The sequence below is a fragment of the Balaenoptera borealis genome (assembly GCF_965194805.1).
Source record: "Balaenoptera borealis genome assembly, chromosome: 11".
In the NCBI taxonomy this organism is placed as follows: Eukaryota; Metazoa; Chordata; class Mammalia; order Artiodactyla; family Balaenopteridae; genus Balaenoptera; species Balaenoptera borealis.
Window position 1 is genome coordinate 61536462 of NC_138868.1, and position 16823 is coordinate 61553284.

Consider the following 16823-nt stretch of genomic DNA (forward strand, 5'->3'; position numbering starts at 1 on the left):
AAGATATCTAATCTAGTGCCCATATTTTACAGTTGGGAAAATTAAGGCTTGAAATTAAATGATTACGCCAAAGTCACACAGCTTCTCAGTATCAGCTGGGACTAGAATTTGACTCCTGCTTCTCAGTGTAATACTCCTTCCAATATATGATAGGATAAATCATTTTTCTCACCACTCGAAATAATTAGCATATAATTTTCACATCCTGAATATAGCAGAGGAATCTTATTTAGTGTTATAATTGGAGGAGGCCTTACTCAATGTAGCCCCATATTTTACAGGGAAGAAAGCCATGGTGCAAAATGTTAAACAATTTGTCTAAGGTTAGCCAGTTAGAGAATCGACATTCAAACTCCAGCCTCCAGATCCCCAAATCCAGAGCACATTTCATGCTGAAGGACATTAGTGTACTTAAAGCTTGTATGCTTTTTACATAGTTTGATGGCATATGATTGTCCAAATGTGGGCAACAGGAAATGTTTATTTATTTACAAGTACATGGGAAAGCAATTTCTATTCACCTTTTTAAAAAATTCTGTTACAAATAAAAAGTTGTTAATACATTCATCCTTTGCACACAAAATACATTCTTTTTACTTTTACTCTCAGTATGAATTATTTCTTAATAAAAACCAAAGCTACAGTGGATGGTCAACTGGTTCGGCAATTTGACAATGTTTTTTCAAGAAGGAAAACCCAAACTTTAAAAGACAGTTGATATATGTAAAGGAAATTGTATATTAAAAGTGCTCCTTCATTGAATCCTAGAAGATTGAGTGCTGCTCTCCAGCATGATTTGTAGCCGCCTTTTCAAAAAATGTGGAGGACTTAGAAATTCTCTATGTGGTAACAACTCAATGTCTACAAGACTGAAGCAGTCTTCATGAAATTGACTATCTAAATGATAGGCTCATAGAAAAAGTTATTATCAATTTCTACAAGACTGAAGCAGTCTTCATGAAATTGACTATCTAAATGATAGGCTCATAGAAGAATTCATTTAGCCATATTAGGGTGTTAGCCATTATTCAGAAATCTCCTAATTGACCAGTTGATCTAAGATTTTAAGGTGCATTCTCTAAGTAGGATTTTAAGAGGCCCTGCTTAAATGAACCCAAGTGACTTGATTTGCTAGACTAATTAAAAGATGTGAAAACATATGCCCACACAGAAAACTTGTACAGATATTTATAGCAGCATTATTTATAATAGCCAAAAAGTGAAAATAACCCAAATGTCCATCAACTGATGAATGGACAGGTAACATCTGGTGCATATATACATACAATGGAATATTATTTAGCCATAAAAAATGTATTGATTCATGCTATAACATGAAACATGGTATAACATGAAACTTGAAAACATTATGCTAAGTGAAAGAAGCCAGACACAAAAGAGCACATATTATATGATTCTTTTTATATGAAATGTCCAGGATAGGCAAATCTATAGTGAGAAAATAGATTAGTGGTTGCTAGATGATGGTGGGGAAGCAGGGAGAGTGATTGCCAATGGGTACAGAATTTCTTTGGGAGATGATGAAAATGTTCTGGAGTTAGATAATGGTGATGGTTGCACAACTTTGTGAAAATACTAAAAAAACACTGAATTGTACACTTTAAAGGGGTGAATTGGTGTATGAATTATATCTTAATCTTAAAAAGAGAAATGCAACTTCATTTTAAAATATTTTGCTCAGATTCCTGCTCCCTCATCCCCCTTTTTAATGTTGAGTGAAGTTTTCACACAATCACCTTTCTATACAATGTTTTCAGCTAATTGCACTCAGGTCATCATCAGCTTATATTTCTAACAGGCATTTTATTAAAAAAATACATGAACACATAAGACATGATTCAGCATCCTGTTAATATCTGCATATTAACATTTAAAATCAAGTATTTTGCTTGTGTTGAAATAGATTTTATATTCAGATGTATTCAGATATTACTGAGAGCCTATGCTTGAAACCAACAACCAATTAAGAGTTGAGTTCATATGATTCCATGATGAACATGTTTGTTAAAACTATGTTTACATTTTGATCAAAAGAGATAGGAAAAGGGAAATCAGGGATTCTCTAAGTCTTCATAAAACAGCTTCTCTAAATATTTTAACTAGCTGCTGAGAAAACCTCCAGAATTATATATTTTGTATTTTATTTCATCCCTATACTAAAAGTCATGCATTAAAATGTATGCAACAATATATATGGGCACACTTTTTCCCTTTAGATGACCTAAAAAAAATCTCAACCCTTTATTATCTGAAATTCTTTTTATCTGAAATTTTAAGCAAAGGTTTTTTTTTTGCTGAAAATAGCAATTTTACTCACACACTTACATTTACGTAAGTGTATTTAAGTAGCTCCCTTACATATCATCAAAGAAGCCCCAACCTTCTGGTATGTCTAGAGGACACTTCAGTGAGCAGAAATTAGAAGCCAGCATTCCAGTCATTTGAAATTTTCTACAACAGGAACATGAAAGCCCCAACATACATTAAAGGGATAAAAGGGTTCACAAAAAAAATTTTTCTTAAATAAAGCAATTGACATTCATTGTCAGGGAGCCTACAAGAAAGTTCTATTAACATTCTGCAACTGTATAGGACAAGAGAATATTTATTCTTAATGATTACTTTCCAGAAAGTAGTATGTTTAGCAGCTGTTTTTCAGAAGGCTTATCAAGTTTTGCTATTGTTATTTAATCCAGGCATAACTGTGTAACCTTAAACAAAAGCTCTGTACCATTCAACCAACTAGTGACAAATTATCCTAGCAGACCAGATTCGTATCTTTTGTTATTCTGTGCAGGAATTTTTGCTTTATTAGGCATTTGGTATTCCAATTTTTATTTCAGAACTTAGTGCACGTGTAGAAAGGGAAAGAAACCCTGCTAAATTTAGGTGTTGGTAATTACGTCCATCAAATAATGTCATGTATGAAATTACATCCTAAAAGCAGTTGACAAAACTGGGATTCATGACTCCATTTTCACCAAGAGGAGAAAACAAGAGCCATATAACCAGAATAATTCTTCAGAAGCATACTTGGTTATCAATTATATGTTAAACATGGATAACTGAAGAGTTAATCAACAGTAAGATTGTGATCTAAATCTGATATCAATAAGAAGCTAAGAATTTATAAATACCTATCCTGACATTCCCCAAGGGGATAATAATTATCACCTTAATGAGCTTTTTCTGTCAATTAAAAATAAATTGAGGCAGAAGGGCTATAATAAATGGCAAACATAGCCCTTTAAAAAGAAAACAGGATCAACCCATTTTTCTTCTAATGGAGAATGGGATCAAGAAGAGAGAGGTTCAAATTGCACTGTGAGGTATCTCAGTAATAAGGTTAAGTTTCCTGATAATGAGTTTACAACCCTGGAATTGCCCACTGGGTTGAGAGAGAGAATACCTTTCTTGAAGCAGGTAAAGAAGTGGAGTCTCTTGGGTAACAGTTATGCCCTAAGGCAGAAGAATGGATCAAATGAGTGATTTTCTTTTAAGGCCCTTTCAGAAATGGAGTTTTTTTTTTAAGTCAGGAGGATTCCTTGTTTTGTTCTAAGGATCTATAGTTGTATCAGACCATCCAAAGTCTGCTCTTAATCAAGGAGAAAACTAATATTTGAGTGTTTACTGTTTACCAAGCATTTTCAATTTATCTAATTTTTACAATAATTCTGACAGGTATTATTACTATTAGTCTATCTTGTGGAGGAGGAAACTGCAAGAGATTGTGCTTTGCATAATGTTATAGCTAATTCATGGGAATATTAGGACTCCTCACACCTAGCTAGTGTTCCCCCTTCTAAATACCTCCCTACATCGCTCCCTGAAGTGTCAAAGTCACAACCCGCCAAGGGAACTAGAACACAATACCTCTGAAAATTCTGCTTTAACTCAGTGGGAAAGTAAAATTTTGACTCTTGCATGTCACAAAGTCAGTTAAAGAAGAGGGTAGCTTTTGTGCTCTGACTTCTTATCCAAAGGAGTCAAAGAAATTCTCACCCAAACCGAAGTGTTTCTCACCATACTGATGCAAGACCAATGACTTTTTTAGAAAGACCAATGAAGAGCCATCTACCAGCCTTGCAAGGATGCAAGTTACCTTGCAGGTGGAATCACTTGGGTAATGGGCTTTATTAGCAAATGTTGCTCATAGTTATCTCTGATTTTCAAATCAAAGACCTATATTTTGTTACTTTCTACATAAAGCAATTTGGCCTCCGTTCTTTTAAAATTATTTTCAGATCATGCTTCTTCAAGAGAATCAAACCGACTAACCAAATGTCATTTGAGACTTTTCCAAAATAGATTTTGGGGCCTGCTTTTTGCCAGTGACCACCAGCCCATCTGTGACAGGAGCTGCAAAACTTTACGTTGGTAATTTATGGGATTTTAACTGAAGATTCCGCTCTGCTAAAGAGGCCTATCCTGAAATCCTGAAGAAATACCAACTACTCACTAACACTGAGCTTGGCCTATGTTTGGCAAGTGACAAATACATAATTTCTGTGATTTCATGTAGATTTCAACTTCTACTAAAACAATACCTTTTTAATCTTTAACTCAAGAACCAGTTTGTGATTTCAACAGGACATCAATGAATGGACTTGGAAAGCAATCCCAGCCTAGGGCATAACAGCAAGCCAGTCTCGACCTAATGACATGTAACCAACCTCCTTCCTGGAGAGTGGGATGCACTTTGGGCAGAAGAGCAAAGCCTTAAAAAAAAAAAAAAGAAATAGCTGTGGGTCAACAGATATTTAACTGAACGTGTTACGAGAAGCAAAGTACTGCAACATAGAATTTTAATAGGTCTTCTGGGCCACCCCAACAAACGCTGGGATCTTCTCCACATCATCTTTGCCAAGTTCTTATCTAGCCTTTGCTTGACAGAGGCAGCCCCTTCTATGGTGAACCAACTTTTTGAGAAAGTTCTGACATGAAGTTTAAATCTGTGGCCCTATGACCTCTATTCATTGGGCCTCATTCTACCCCTTTGAACAACAGAGTCTTGCTCTAATGTACTAACTGTGTTCCTCTCTCTTTCCCAAGCTAAATTTCCCTAAATCCTTCAAATAGTCTTTAAATGTCTTAAATTTTAAACTCCTTCACCATCTTTGTTATGCCTCAATTTGTTTTTAAACTATGGCTCCCCAAAATGACTGCAATGTTCCCATGGGTTTAGGAAAGGAGATGAAGTATCATCTCCCTTGCTCTAACATTATTAATGAGCTGTTGGAAGGGATGATAATTTCTTAATTCAGTATGCTCTCTCCCCAGTGTGAAGAATGTAAGGGAAGCCAGTTTTCCCTCCAAACACAAATAGGCTCATGTCACAGATACGAAATACAAAAAGAAGGAAAAAAAAAAAACCAAACACATCCCTCTCTTATCCCCAAATTAGTGTTCAACCACACACTGTTTACATGGAGTACATTTTGGTCAGAAGGATGAGATAACACATGTTTTTTCACTGCTTTTCATTTTCAACTTAAGTCTCAAGAGGATTATAGTTGCACTGAAACACATCTGTCAGGGCCATGGTTGAGGAGAATAAGTAACCAGTTGAAGTTTAAAAAAAAAACTCTAGAAAAAAGAAAGGGTAAACCCTAGAAGAGCTCTTCTAGAGGCTAATAGGGCAGTAGTCCCTAAAGTACTTAGGATTATGAAATACAGAGTTCTGCAGGATTAAGAAATAGAAAATGTCTATCTTAAAAGCTATTGGTTTGATACATGGGGCAAAAAATTAAATAGTTTTTTCCTGATTATAATATGATCTCATTCACGTAGCTTAGTTTATTATAAAAAGAGTTTTCATTTTAGTCAGAGGACCGATTCAAAATCACGTGCAACTGTTATTTATTCAGAAAGATTCATTAACTGAAACTTGATGCTGGATCTGGAAGAATTATGGGATAGCTTAAAGGGCAAATGAGGCAAATCATGATCTAACACTGGACGTCACCAGTGTCCTCCAAAGACATAAATTCATAAACAGAAGAAGAAATAAGAATCCAGCCTTTGGTTAAATTCTGCCTCCTCTCTCCAGCAAGTCTAAATTGTTTACAGGAAATAGTCCTAATCCAAGTGCCTTATTTTGGCCAGTGGTTTTTACCTTTCTTACCAAACTCTAACTAACTCAGAAATTGACACATTGTCAAATCAATCCATTTCACTTTCATTTTTAGTTATTTTCTTTCCTCTTTACTCAGGTAGAGGTGCTAACATGAAATGACTAAAAAAAAAAAAACAGAAGGAAAAAATGACCAGGAAAAACTAATGGCCTACTCTAAGTAATCCACAGAAAGGATAACTGGCCCCATATAATCAAATTTAAATGTTAATATAATTCAATAGATCTAACACAAGCACATAAAGGACTAAAAAGCCTTGCATAGGTAAAGGACAAAGCATAAAATCCTTTGAGGATACAGTCTAGACAAAGCCATAATATCATTTATATAAGCAAACTACATGATTTCACAGATTCCCCAAATCTGACTATATGACATGAATATGATGTGTTGTAAATTGAAGAAAAGTTCGCCATATATTTAGTAACATTATTTAAAAAAAGGAAAAGATCACACCAAAATGGAGGCAGACATGGACTCTGGTAGTCTTATGAGTCAGATCAAGCCATACTGAATTATGAGAAAGCAGCCCTCTTTTTCATCCACCATTAAATGAGAATTCATTTTTATTTAAGAAGGCTCATCTTAGCAAATATTGCCAAGACAATAAGGACTAGTAGGCAAACCAGTAAGTTTAGATCCTGGCCTGGGTTAAGATGGCCACATTTAATTAGTGTCCTTTCTCAAGTTCTATTTGATAAATTTCTGTTTAACTGAAAAAGCTCCTCTTGGCACTAAGTCGTTTATTCAACTAACATTTATTGAGCACCTACAATATTGTCAGAGCTTGTTCTCAAACTTGAGATACATCAGTGAACAAGTGTCCATAAGGCCTAATCTAGAATTCATACAACTAAGAGAAAAAAAGAAACAAAGCCCTACATTCTCATGTGTCCCGGCTGATATGCCATAGATGGGTGACTGTAAGTACAGAAAGGCTGGGAAGGGTAACAGGGAAGAAAGGGGCCAAGAGCAGAGCTTTCTAATACCCTTCTGAGTTTGGCCAAGAGTAGATAACGGAGACTGAGCCCTAGGAAATAATCTCAGAGTGCAAGAGTGGCCCTACAACCTGTTATTTTACAACTAAATTTGTCCAATCTAACAATGTTCTATTCTCTAAGTTCATAAAGCAACTTTATTTTCAACACACTTGCTGCTGTGAGACAAAGGTGAGTCATGATGTGCTGGGGACTTTGGATTTTTGCCCTAAATGGAAGATAGTAAACCTAAACTTAGGGACATTTCCTCACCATTTAAGAAGAGTTCTTCTGCCCACTTTGATGAACTTTTCTGAACACCTTTACTTGCTGGCTTGGTGGGGAAAACGGGGAGGGAAAGGCAACCATGATAAATTATTTTGTTTGGTGTTTATTAAAATGATTTTTCTTTCCTATAGAGATAGGTTCTAAAATAAAAGCAATTCAAACTTCTGGGATCTCTTTCTCTTACCCATAGGATCAGGACAAGCACGGTGAGGCCAACCATAAGTATCAGTCCCTTAAACGATATGTACAGTCCCCATGTGCAGATAGGTCACTGTGAAACCTACTAAAGAAATGCTAGAAAGGCTTCACCAATATTGCGTCTCTACATGACTCATTGCTTTAAAACTCAATAGCTTTCACACATCAATATATCAGGACCAAGACTGCCACCATCTACAGCAACAGTGGAATTACGTATCATTTCCTTATCCCATTGCTCATCCCTCAGTTATACTAAGCAGCAAGCTACAGAAACATCTGACAGCATCAACAGCAAATAGGTTTAATTATTTTCCCAAGTTGTATTTATATCAGTGAACAAATTGGAAGGTATCAAAGTATGGCACTGAAGAAACAGCAACACATATTCAGCAGCGTGGCTTCCATTTTGAGTTCTGTTTTTAAATTGGCTAAGTAAAGGCATATATACCTCCATTTGAATTGGAGATTTGCCGTAACACATGCATATAAGGAAGGGGGAGGGAAGGAGGGGAATAAGGAGGAGAGGTAAAAAGGGAAGACCAGGAAAGAAAGAGAGGAAAAGAAAAAGAAACAGGAAAGAATGAATGGTCATGAGTCTGAGAGTAACATTACTACAAGGAGATGACAAATGACTACTCAATCTGCTTCTACGAGCAGAATTTTTCTAAGGTTATCATTGCAGATACAAAAATTGTGAGACTTTTCATCTGTTGCTATTCTCACTTACCGTACTAAAAACATCTACAAAATCCTAAGCCTTGGTCTGTCCAAGATGGATAGTACCAGGAAGTAAAAGATGTGACCTGCTATCAAGGACTGTGCTCTGCTTGGAACTCTGCACGGCAGTCCATTAATCCACAGTATTTTGGTCAGATTGGGTCTGTTTTCTCATACTACTCATAATGTCTTAGAGCTAATCTTTTATATTAGGGTATCCACCATTCTCTCTTTTTTTTTTTTTTTTTCCATTTTTCAAACTTTTTCATTTACTTAAAGGGCAGGAAAGATGGGAGAATGGAAGAAGAAAGTGGTAGAGATTTAGAAGGGAACAGGAAAGGAAAAGTATTCTCCTTCCCAACAAATCTACCCTAGAAAAGGTGGTAATGAGACTTTGAGAAAGACAGCTGATTAATGGACTTCCCTTTTTTCTTTTTTTTTTGTTTGTTTTGTTTTGTTTTTATTTCCATGAAATGTATTTAAGGACATCAATGTACTAAAACGTTTGGTCTGTGAAAGAGTGGAATCGTTAGCACCAAAAGGAGTCATGGAGCTTGTGTACATTAATAAAACAATGATTGCTACTGTTGTCACGGGTAAAGGTTTCATTTCATTTTTACATCCCAAAGTTCTTGAAAGTGCCCATGGAAAAGAGAAATAACACTTTTCAAAATCTCCATGGAGCCATCAGCACGCACCAGAGACAGGACTTGGCGTTCCCAGTTTTGGTTTACCTGGTAGACGAGAAAACCAGGGCCCCCAGAAGCCCTAAAGAGCAGCCCCCACATGCACCCACTGACGTGCAGGAGGGATCCCCTACAGTACGTCTCCCCCTGGACTGTGTTCAGGAATGCGTTTTACTTGCTTTTTTTAAAAAAACAAAAGCAACATGCTCTGCAGATCATGGAGCGCCTAGTGCAATTTTCTCCTTGATCCGACTCCAGACTGCAAAAGGGTGAAACCATTATATGTTCTGCTAATGCTGGCCTGTGGACGAGGCCCTTGGCCTGCCATGCTTTGTAAGCTCAGGAGCCCACAGGAGTCAGAAGGTTCTAGAGCGGGACCCATAGTCATCGCCAGATCTCCCCAGCAATTGGTGGCCCATCAGGGCAACTGCTGATTCCTCTTGCTTCTCCTTGCCTCAGCCTTTAGTTGAAATTACAACAAGTCAAATAGCTGATACTTTTCCCTTCTCCAGGTAAGGGTGAGGATACATTGTTCACAAGTGTGTTCTGCCTGGCTTCACTGATGAGGCGGCAGGCCAAGTCAAGGAAGAGTTTCTCCACGTTATCGGATTCCTTGGCTGAGGTCTCCAGATAATACATGTCCTGAGCTTCTGAGAATTCTTCAGCTCTCTGCTGGGAGACCTCTCTCCTTTCAGCCAGATCAATCTTGTTGCCTAAAATAGTGGTAAAATCAAAGAGGGAATCGTCATTTGACTGTTTTGCAAGTTCGGAAATATCAAAATTCAACTCCATATCTGAAGTCAAACCAGACAGATGGGCAAGTAAAGCAAAACAAATGTGACTGTGATTCCTGGATTGTTTATTTTAAAATACCAGTGCCATTTGTAATGGCAGAGAACTGGAAACAACCCAAAAGCCCATCAGTTGGGCACTGGCTGAATAAACTATGTCACATCCATAGTTATTTGGAGTTACTTAGCACCATAAAAAGCAATGAGGAATATCTCTGTAGGCTGCCATGGAATGAGACATTAGGATATGTTGTTAAGCAAATAAAGCAAAGTTGAAAAAAGTGTATATAATATACAATTCTCTAAGAAAAAGGGATGAAAAAATACACTTTATTCTTATTTTTTTAATGGGAGACTAAAACAAAATTTTAATTTTAAAGATAATGGTTACCTATGAAAGGAACAAGGTTGACGGATGAAAACCAGACCTTTCTAAATATACTTCATTTTATAGATTTGACTTCAGAATCTTATCAGTGTTTTACACGATTACACAATTAATATGAAATTAAATTTAAAAAGCAATTCCTAAAGTTGAAAGCAAAATTAAACAAATGAACCTGTTTATCATGAAGTGGCATAACCACACAAAGAGGAACTATTTCAGGTGAGTTGAAGATAATTTTACCAGTAATTTAACCATGTATCCCCGGTGGCACATACCCTAAGGACAAAAAGAACTGAAGGAAAAAATCTTCAACTGTCGCAGTAATTATCTTGTCAGTGGTAGTGTTGGCATCATTTTTCTGGGGCTGCTATACATGTTTTAGGGGATAAAGCAAATGAGTAATTATGCCAGTGGCATTAGGACAGGGATTTTTAGCATGGGAGAAAGGAAATACGGATATAAGATTAATGAGGTTAAGTAAAATTTCTGTAGTCCTGAATTACAAATGGAAGTATCAGTGTGAATAACTCATGGTGTTATTTTATCTTTAAGAAATTTTCTACTTCTGTTTTGGAAATCTGACAAAGGTGATATGTCAACTGTGTTACTTCCCAACATTGCTCATGGTAAAAGTGACCCTTGATTGATAAATTCCATCCGGCCTGGGAATTCTATGTATGAATTATAAATACCTAATGGAAAGCCTTAACTTTAGGCTTCCCTGAGTGTGATGATTCTTCATCTGAAGAGATCCTGAAAGTTAGTCCTGTCGGGTTGTTACAAGAGAGATGGGCTCCTATGGGGCATTGAGGCTTATAGCCAGGGCAGATCCTGCACTTGCCTGAAGTGAGCCTTTTCCCTTCACATCTGAACTGTCCCAGGAGGTCCTGGACAGCTCTGTGGACTGCTATGAGGGCTGCTTCCACTGAAGAGGAATGCTTGATGCTGGCTTACTATTAAGCTGTGTTTCCTGTCCTGTATCCTTCTAAGTGACTGTGATACCATGTGGCCTATGGTAGTCTTGTCAGTCAAAATGTTTCACAGAGCCTAATGAGACAACCCCCTGTGGATGCTACAGAATTCACCACATACGCACACACACACCAGCTCTGTCCACTGAAAAGCCTAAAAGCCATCACCTAGTAAAGACGATTCCTATCACCTTGGTTGTATCCTCTAAATACAACTTCCCATTGAAAAGAAACAGTGCTTCTTGAAGAAATGGCTAATTCCAGGTCTGGGGCAGGAAATGCACTGGATGTGCCTCGAACACTTGTCATCCCAGAAATCAAGAAAATTATCAAAGATTCCTGGGTCATGTCAAAAGGACTCAGGAGCCCACTTGAAGAAGCTTCCACTGTCAAAGTTGGAACAACTGAAGCGTCAATAATAATAATTGCAAGGGGCTAGAATACATCAAATATATTTAAACCCATACAGCAATATTCAAAATATAAGCAAACTTCAATAGTTGCTTTTGGAAGACTAGGAAACCAACTCATTACTTTGGAAAGTAATAAATGGAAAAGAAAGAATCAAGCATTTTTCTTGACTGTCCTATGAGAACAGTACCTTGGAATACCAACTATAAAGTATATCTGCTAAAACGAAAAACAAAACCTGACCAGGCTCTAGATTTACCTACATATCTGCCAGAAATTTAGGTGATAGAGAAGCATCAAATGACACCACCAGGGTGAAATAACAAAATTCAGACTTGAAAACTCCACAGGACAAACAAATGCTTTAACAAATAAATTCCCAGGGAGCAAAAATGGAGGGATAAGCTACAGCTAAAAGGAGAATCAAAAGACATAAAAATTAATTACAACATACAGACCTTATTTGGAGCTTGATTTGAATAAATTTTTGATGGATGAGTCAATCAAGGAAATTTGAACATTGCCTAAATTTTTGATGCTATTAAGGAACTGTTAATATTTTTTAGGTGTGAAAATGGCATTGTGGTTAGGTTCTCTTTTTAAAAATTTTTTATATCTTTTATAGAGATACACACTGAAATAATGTAAATTGAATTAATATGACATCTGGGATTTGCTTCAAAATAATCTGAAGGAGAAGGCAGACAGAAGAGATGGGGAAAAGATAAAATAAGATGGGCTATGAGTTGTTAATTGTCAAATCTGAGAGATGGGTATATGGGTGTTCATTATACTGTTTTCTCTATTTTGCTTATGTTTAAAATTTTCCATAATAAAAAATTTTTTAAAAGCCAGTGCTGGAGCCGCATAGCACAGGGAGATCAGCTCGGTGCTTTGTGACCACCTAGGGGGGTGGGATAGGGAGGGTGGGAGAGAGACACAAGAGCGAGGAGATATGGGGATATATGTATATGTATAGCTGATTCACTTTGTTATAAAGCAGAAACTAACACACCATTGTAAACCAATTGTACTCCAATAAAGATGTTAAAAAAAAAAAAAAAAAAAGGCCAGTGCTGGGACTTTCCTGCTGGTCCAGTGGTTAAGAATCCGCCTTCCAATGCAGGGGAAGCAGGTTCAATCCCTGGTCAGGGAACTAAGATCCCACATGCCACGGGGCAACTAAGCCCTCGTGCTGCAACTACTGAGCCCGTGTACCACAACTACAGAGCCCACGTGCTCTGGAGCCTGCACACAACTAGAGAGAAGCCCATGCACCGAAACGAAAGGTCCTGCGTGCCACAACTAAGATCCGACGCAGCCATAAATAAATAAACTTTTTTAAAATAAAAAATAAATAAAAAGGTAGTGCCTCTTTCATACTGAGCTGACTGATTATGTCCCCTCATATCTTCATTTAACTTCCTTAGATAGAATCCCAAGTAGTAATGCTTTGACTCATGTTCTCAAAGGCTTTATGTCCAGAGTGGAGGGCTTTTGAGCTCTTCACAGCAAAGGTTCTCCAGTGTGCAGGAGGGTTTTCAGGACCGAGCATGGAGCATTAGCTCATAGAGAGGCAGATACTTAACCCAGCAGCCTGAAGGAAAAGTCCAGCAATCTGTTACAAGGCAGCACATTATAATTGGATAAACACAGGCTTTGAAGTCAGTCTTACATGCTGAGTGACCTTGGGGAAAGAACTTCACCTGTCTGAGCCTTGCTTTCCTCATCTGTAAATTTGGGATCATGACACATAATATTCCTAATATGATTCCTGGCACATATACACTAGCTATAATGCTTTCTATAAAGTGTTTAACTTACTGTTAACCATGATTTTTAACTTAACGTTTCTGAGGTTCTCTACTGGATTTCCAAAATTCAGGTCTTTCTAGAATATACAACAATGTTCCTTCTTAGGAAGAAAACTTTTTTTTTCTTTTTTTTTTTTGGCCACACCGCACAGCACGCAGGATCTTAGTTCCCTGACGAGGGATCGAAACTGTGCCCCCTGCAGTGGAAGCTCAGAGTCCCAACCACTGGACTGACGGGGAATTCTCGGGAAGAAAACATTTTAACAACCAAATATTATTAACGTTTTTCCATCACCAGTAGAGGATTTTTAACAATCTAATCTGTTTCGCCACAATTTCATTTCTAATGGGTGCATTTGTCACCACAAAAAAAAGCATGAGTTATCTTCTGCTTTCCCCCCGTACTAAATAGAGGTTCTACCCTCCTACAAGAGGAAACAAACTGCAGAATTTCCCTTATTCTTTCTGAAAATTAGAATTTTTCAAATCAGTATAAATGTAAGAAGGGAAAAAATAAACCAAAGTCCATTTTTTAGGCAAAAAGTAATTGCTTCAATAATGAATTCCTTATCAACGTAGATATATTTTACTTCTAGACCGGCAGTTTCCATGGCCTAGATTTTTTTTTTAATGTTTAGCAGCCCACATAACTTTCATGGCAATCCACCTTCTTCCCTAGAGCCTGCACTGATAGGAAAATCAATCAGCAACATTTTCTACTTTACTTTTCTAAACCATCACTATGGGATAGCATCTATTTCATTTTCTCTTCAATTTCAGTTAGAAGAACTGAATGTTGACCACATGAATCATACAGCTGTAGACTATACTCTCGGAAGGTACCAAGGCACGTGGCCTTATGTGATTATAAATTCTCTGATGCTCACAAATCAATGTCCCTCCTCACTAGTCCTTACTTACCCACTAGCACAGTGATGACCTTGTTGCTAGCATATTGTTCTATCTCCCGCAGCCACTCAGGAAGGCAACGGAAGGATTCCTCACAGGTTATGTCATAGGTGAGGATCAAGGCATTGGCGCTTCGGTAATAACTCTGGGTGATGGACCGAAATCTCTCTTGACCTGCTGTGTCCCAGATCTGAAGCTGTAAAGGCATAAGAGAAGGATCAGGTTGGTGAAGCAAAAAAGAAAGACAGCACTGCCTTGCTTTAGTTTAGAAACAGAAGCACCTTCACCCAAATAATTTCATGGTTATTTTTTGCCCTAAGAAAAAGGCACCTACAATTTTTTTAAAGATTTGTTGGGTGAGCCTGGTTAAAGATAGGGATTCGCTTTGATTTTTGTTTTTTTCTTTGTTAAATTATTTTGAGTTTCCCCTTTATTCTTTTTTTTAAGGCATTTAGATTATTTTTGTATAACTTCATTTAAAAGGTGAAATTAGGGTATTTATAATCTACTTAATTTTTATTATAAGCCTATTTCCCGTAAGAATTGCTTTTTTTATCTGTAGACTCTTCATTGCTCATATCTTTAATTTTCCATTTTGTTTATTTTCTAAATCAGAAAGTATATTCCTATGTCTTGTTAAAGCTTTACATTCATATAACATATTTCAAACCTTCTCCTTTTGGTTATAAGCAATCCCCTCTATTCTTTATAAAAAATAAAAAAAAAGACAACCAAACTATTGAGCACTTACATGCCAAGCTCTATTCTAAACACTTTACATAGAATAACTCACTTAACCCTCACAACAACTCTATGAGGTAAGTACTATTCCTATATCCATTTCTTATGTGAGGAAACTAAGGCACAGAGAGATTAATTAACTTGCTCAATGTCTCACAGCCAATATGTCCTAGAGCAGATTCAACCAGGCAGTGTGGTCCCAGAGTCCCTGCTCTTAATCATAATGCCCTATTACAAAAGTCGGGATCCAGGGCAAGCTGTCACTGTGACTGTTGGCATTTCAGTCAGCAACTGGAGAGGGAAAAAAAAATCCATTCAAATGAATATATTAAGGTATTATCCTTGTTAATGAAAACAGGAACAATGCCATGGCAGGCAAAGAAAATAACTTCCCTCCACCACTTGTTAAGCTCTGTGACCTTGGGCAAGTCACTTAATCTCTTTAGGCTTCTTTATAAAAAGAAGTTAATAATATGCAAACCTGCTGAAGTCATTTACCTGATGGTTCTAATAACAAAGAAGGCAAAACACTTCTCACTTCAACCTGAATTTCCCTGCACAGAGCAGACCTCTGAAAGAGAACTCTTCCCCAGAGCGACTGCTGAGTGCAGAACAAATCCGAGGCCTTGAAAAATCACACCAACAATAATCTTATCTTCTAACTGCATCAATTTCACATGTCACAAAATGCCTTCACCCCCATTAACAGAATATCATTTCCTCAGGGGAGACCTTCTGGAACCTTCAGATTAGGCCAGGTTCCCCATCCCCACCCCCAAATAATCTCTCCTGCAACCTACCCTGTAATTCTCCCTCACAGCACCTGACACACTTGAATCACTTAGTTACTTGTAATAACTTGTTTCAGAACCGTCTTCCTCACTAGACTGAAAGCTTCATGAGGGGGAAGCTGGGGTCCATTTTACTCTCCGTTATCGCCTAGACCAAATACATGTCTGGCAAAGAGTAAATGTTCAAATATTTATTCACAGTCTCATTTCATCCTTACAACAACCCAGTGAGGTAGGCAAGTTTATGCCGCTCTTTCATTACTCGCAAGGCTGGGACGCAGACTCCAGGCCTTCTGACTCCCAGGAGAGGACTCAGTCCATACACCGTGCTGCTTTGCTGCCAGAGACTGATTTAAATGTACATCTGCATCCAAAGAGGATGAGGCAGTTGGTATCACCCTCTGCTCAGACCAGTTTAGCTGAGGAGACTGATGAGTGACCGGTGGTCCCTGCCACCAATCAGCGGCACACAGGCTCTCCTTTGATTTGGAGTCACAGCTGCCCTTTGATGATGTACATGAAAGCCTGTGTATGCTGAAGGCGACCATACAGATGTTACAGCTTTTGCCAGGACAAAAGCTACTTCTCTTCTCTGCCTCAAACCTAGGGACATGGTTCCCCTCTGCCAGGCTGTGTCTTAGAACAAGAGACTATTATTTTAATGCCGCACGGAGCCTCGAAAAATACTTGTGATTGGATTTAATACTGCCAATCATTAGAAATCAGTATGTTCTCATGACTGGCACATCTTGAGAACAGCTCTGAGAATGAAAACCACTGAGATATTTTCTAGAATAGTGACTGTATGTCTTGGCTGAGATGTAGGCTGTTTTCCCAAAGAGGGCTGCCTGTTTCTAGCCTTATGGTTAATTCCTGAGGAGATCCATATTCCACTGCCTTTATTATTCAACTTGGTTTCACTATTCTCTCTGCAATTCATTTGCTCTTTTTCAGCATTTATAGATCATTAACAGATGCAGAAC

The 16823-nt window shown here is 37.6% G+C and overlaps 1 protein-coding gene and 1 long non-coding RNA gene across 4 annotated transcripts in view; one reads left to right on the forward strand and one right to left on the reverse strand.

Moving 5' to 3' along the window:
• The window catches only part of LOC309606392, a 182681-nt gene that overhangs the window by 75111 nt on the left and 90747 nt on the right, over nucleotides 1-16823 (forward strand). The window lies entirely within an intron of this gene.
• Nucleotides 464-16823, reverse strand: part of RAB30 (RAB30, member RAS oncogene family) — an 85736-nt gene continuing 69376 nt past the window's right edge. For all 3 annotated transcript variants that reach the window (XM_082343413.1, XM_082343412.1, XM_082343414.1), the window contains 2 exons: nucleotides 14321-14504; nucleotides 464-9737 (listed from right to left, as the gene is read on the reverse strand). In XM_082343413.1, the coding sequence (XP_082199539.1) occupies nucleotides 9487-9737; nucleotides 14321-14504 (435 nt within the window). In that variant the 3' untranslated portion in view covers nucleotides 464-9486. The remainder of the gene's footprint in view (nucleotides 9738-14320; nucleotides 14505-16823) is intronic.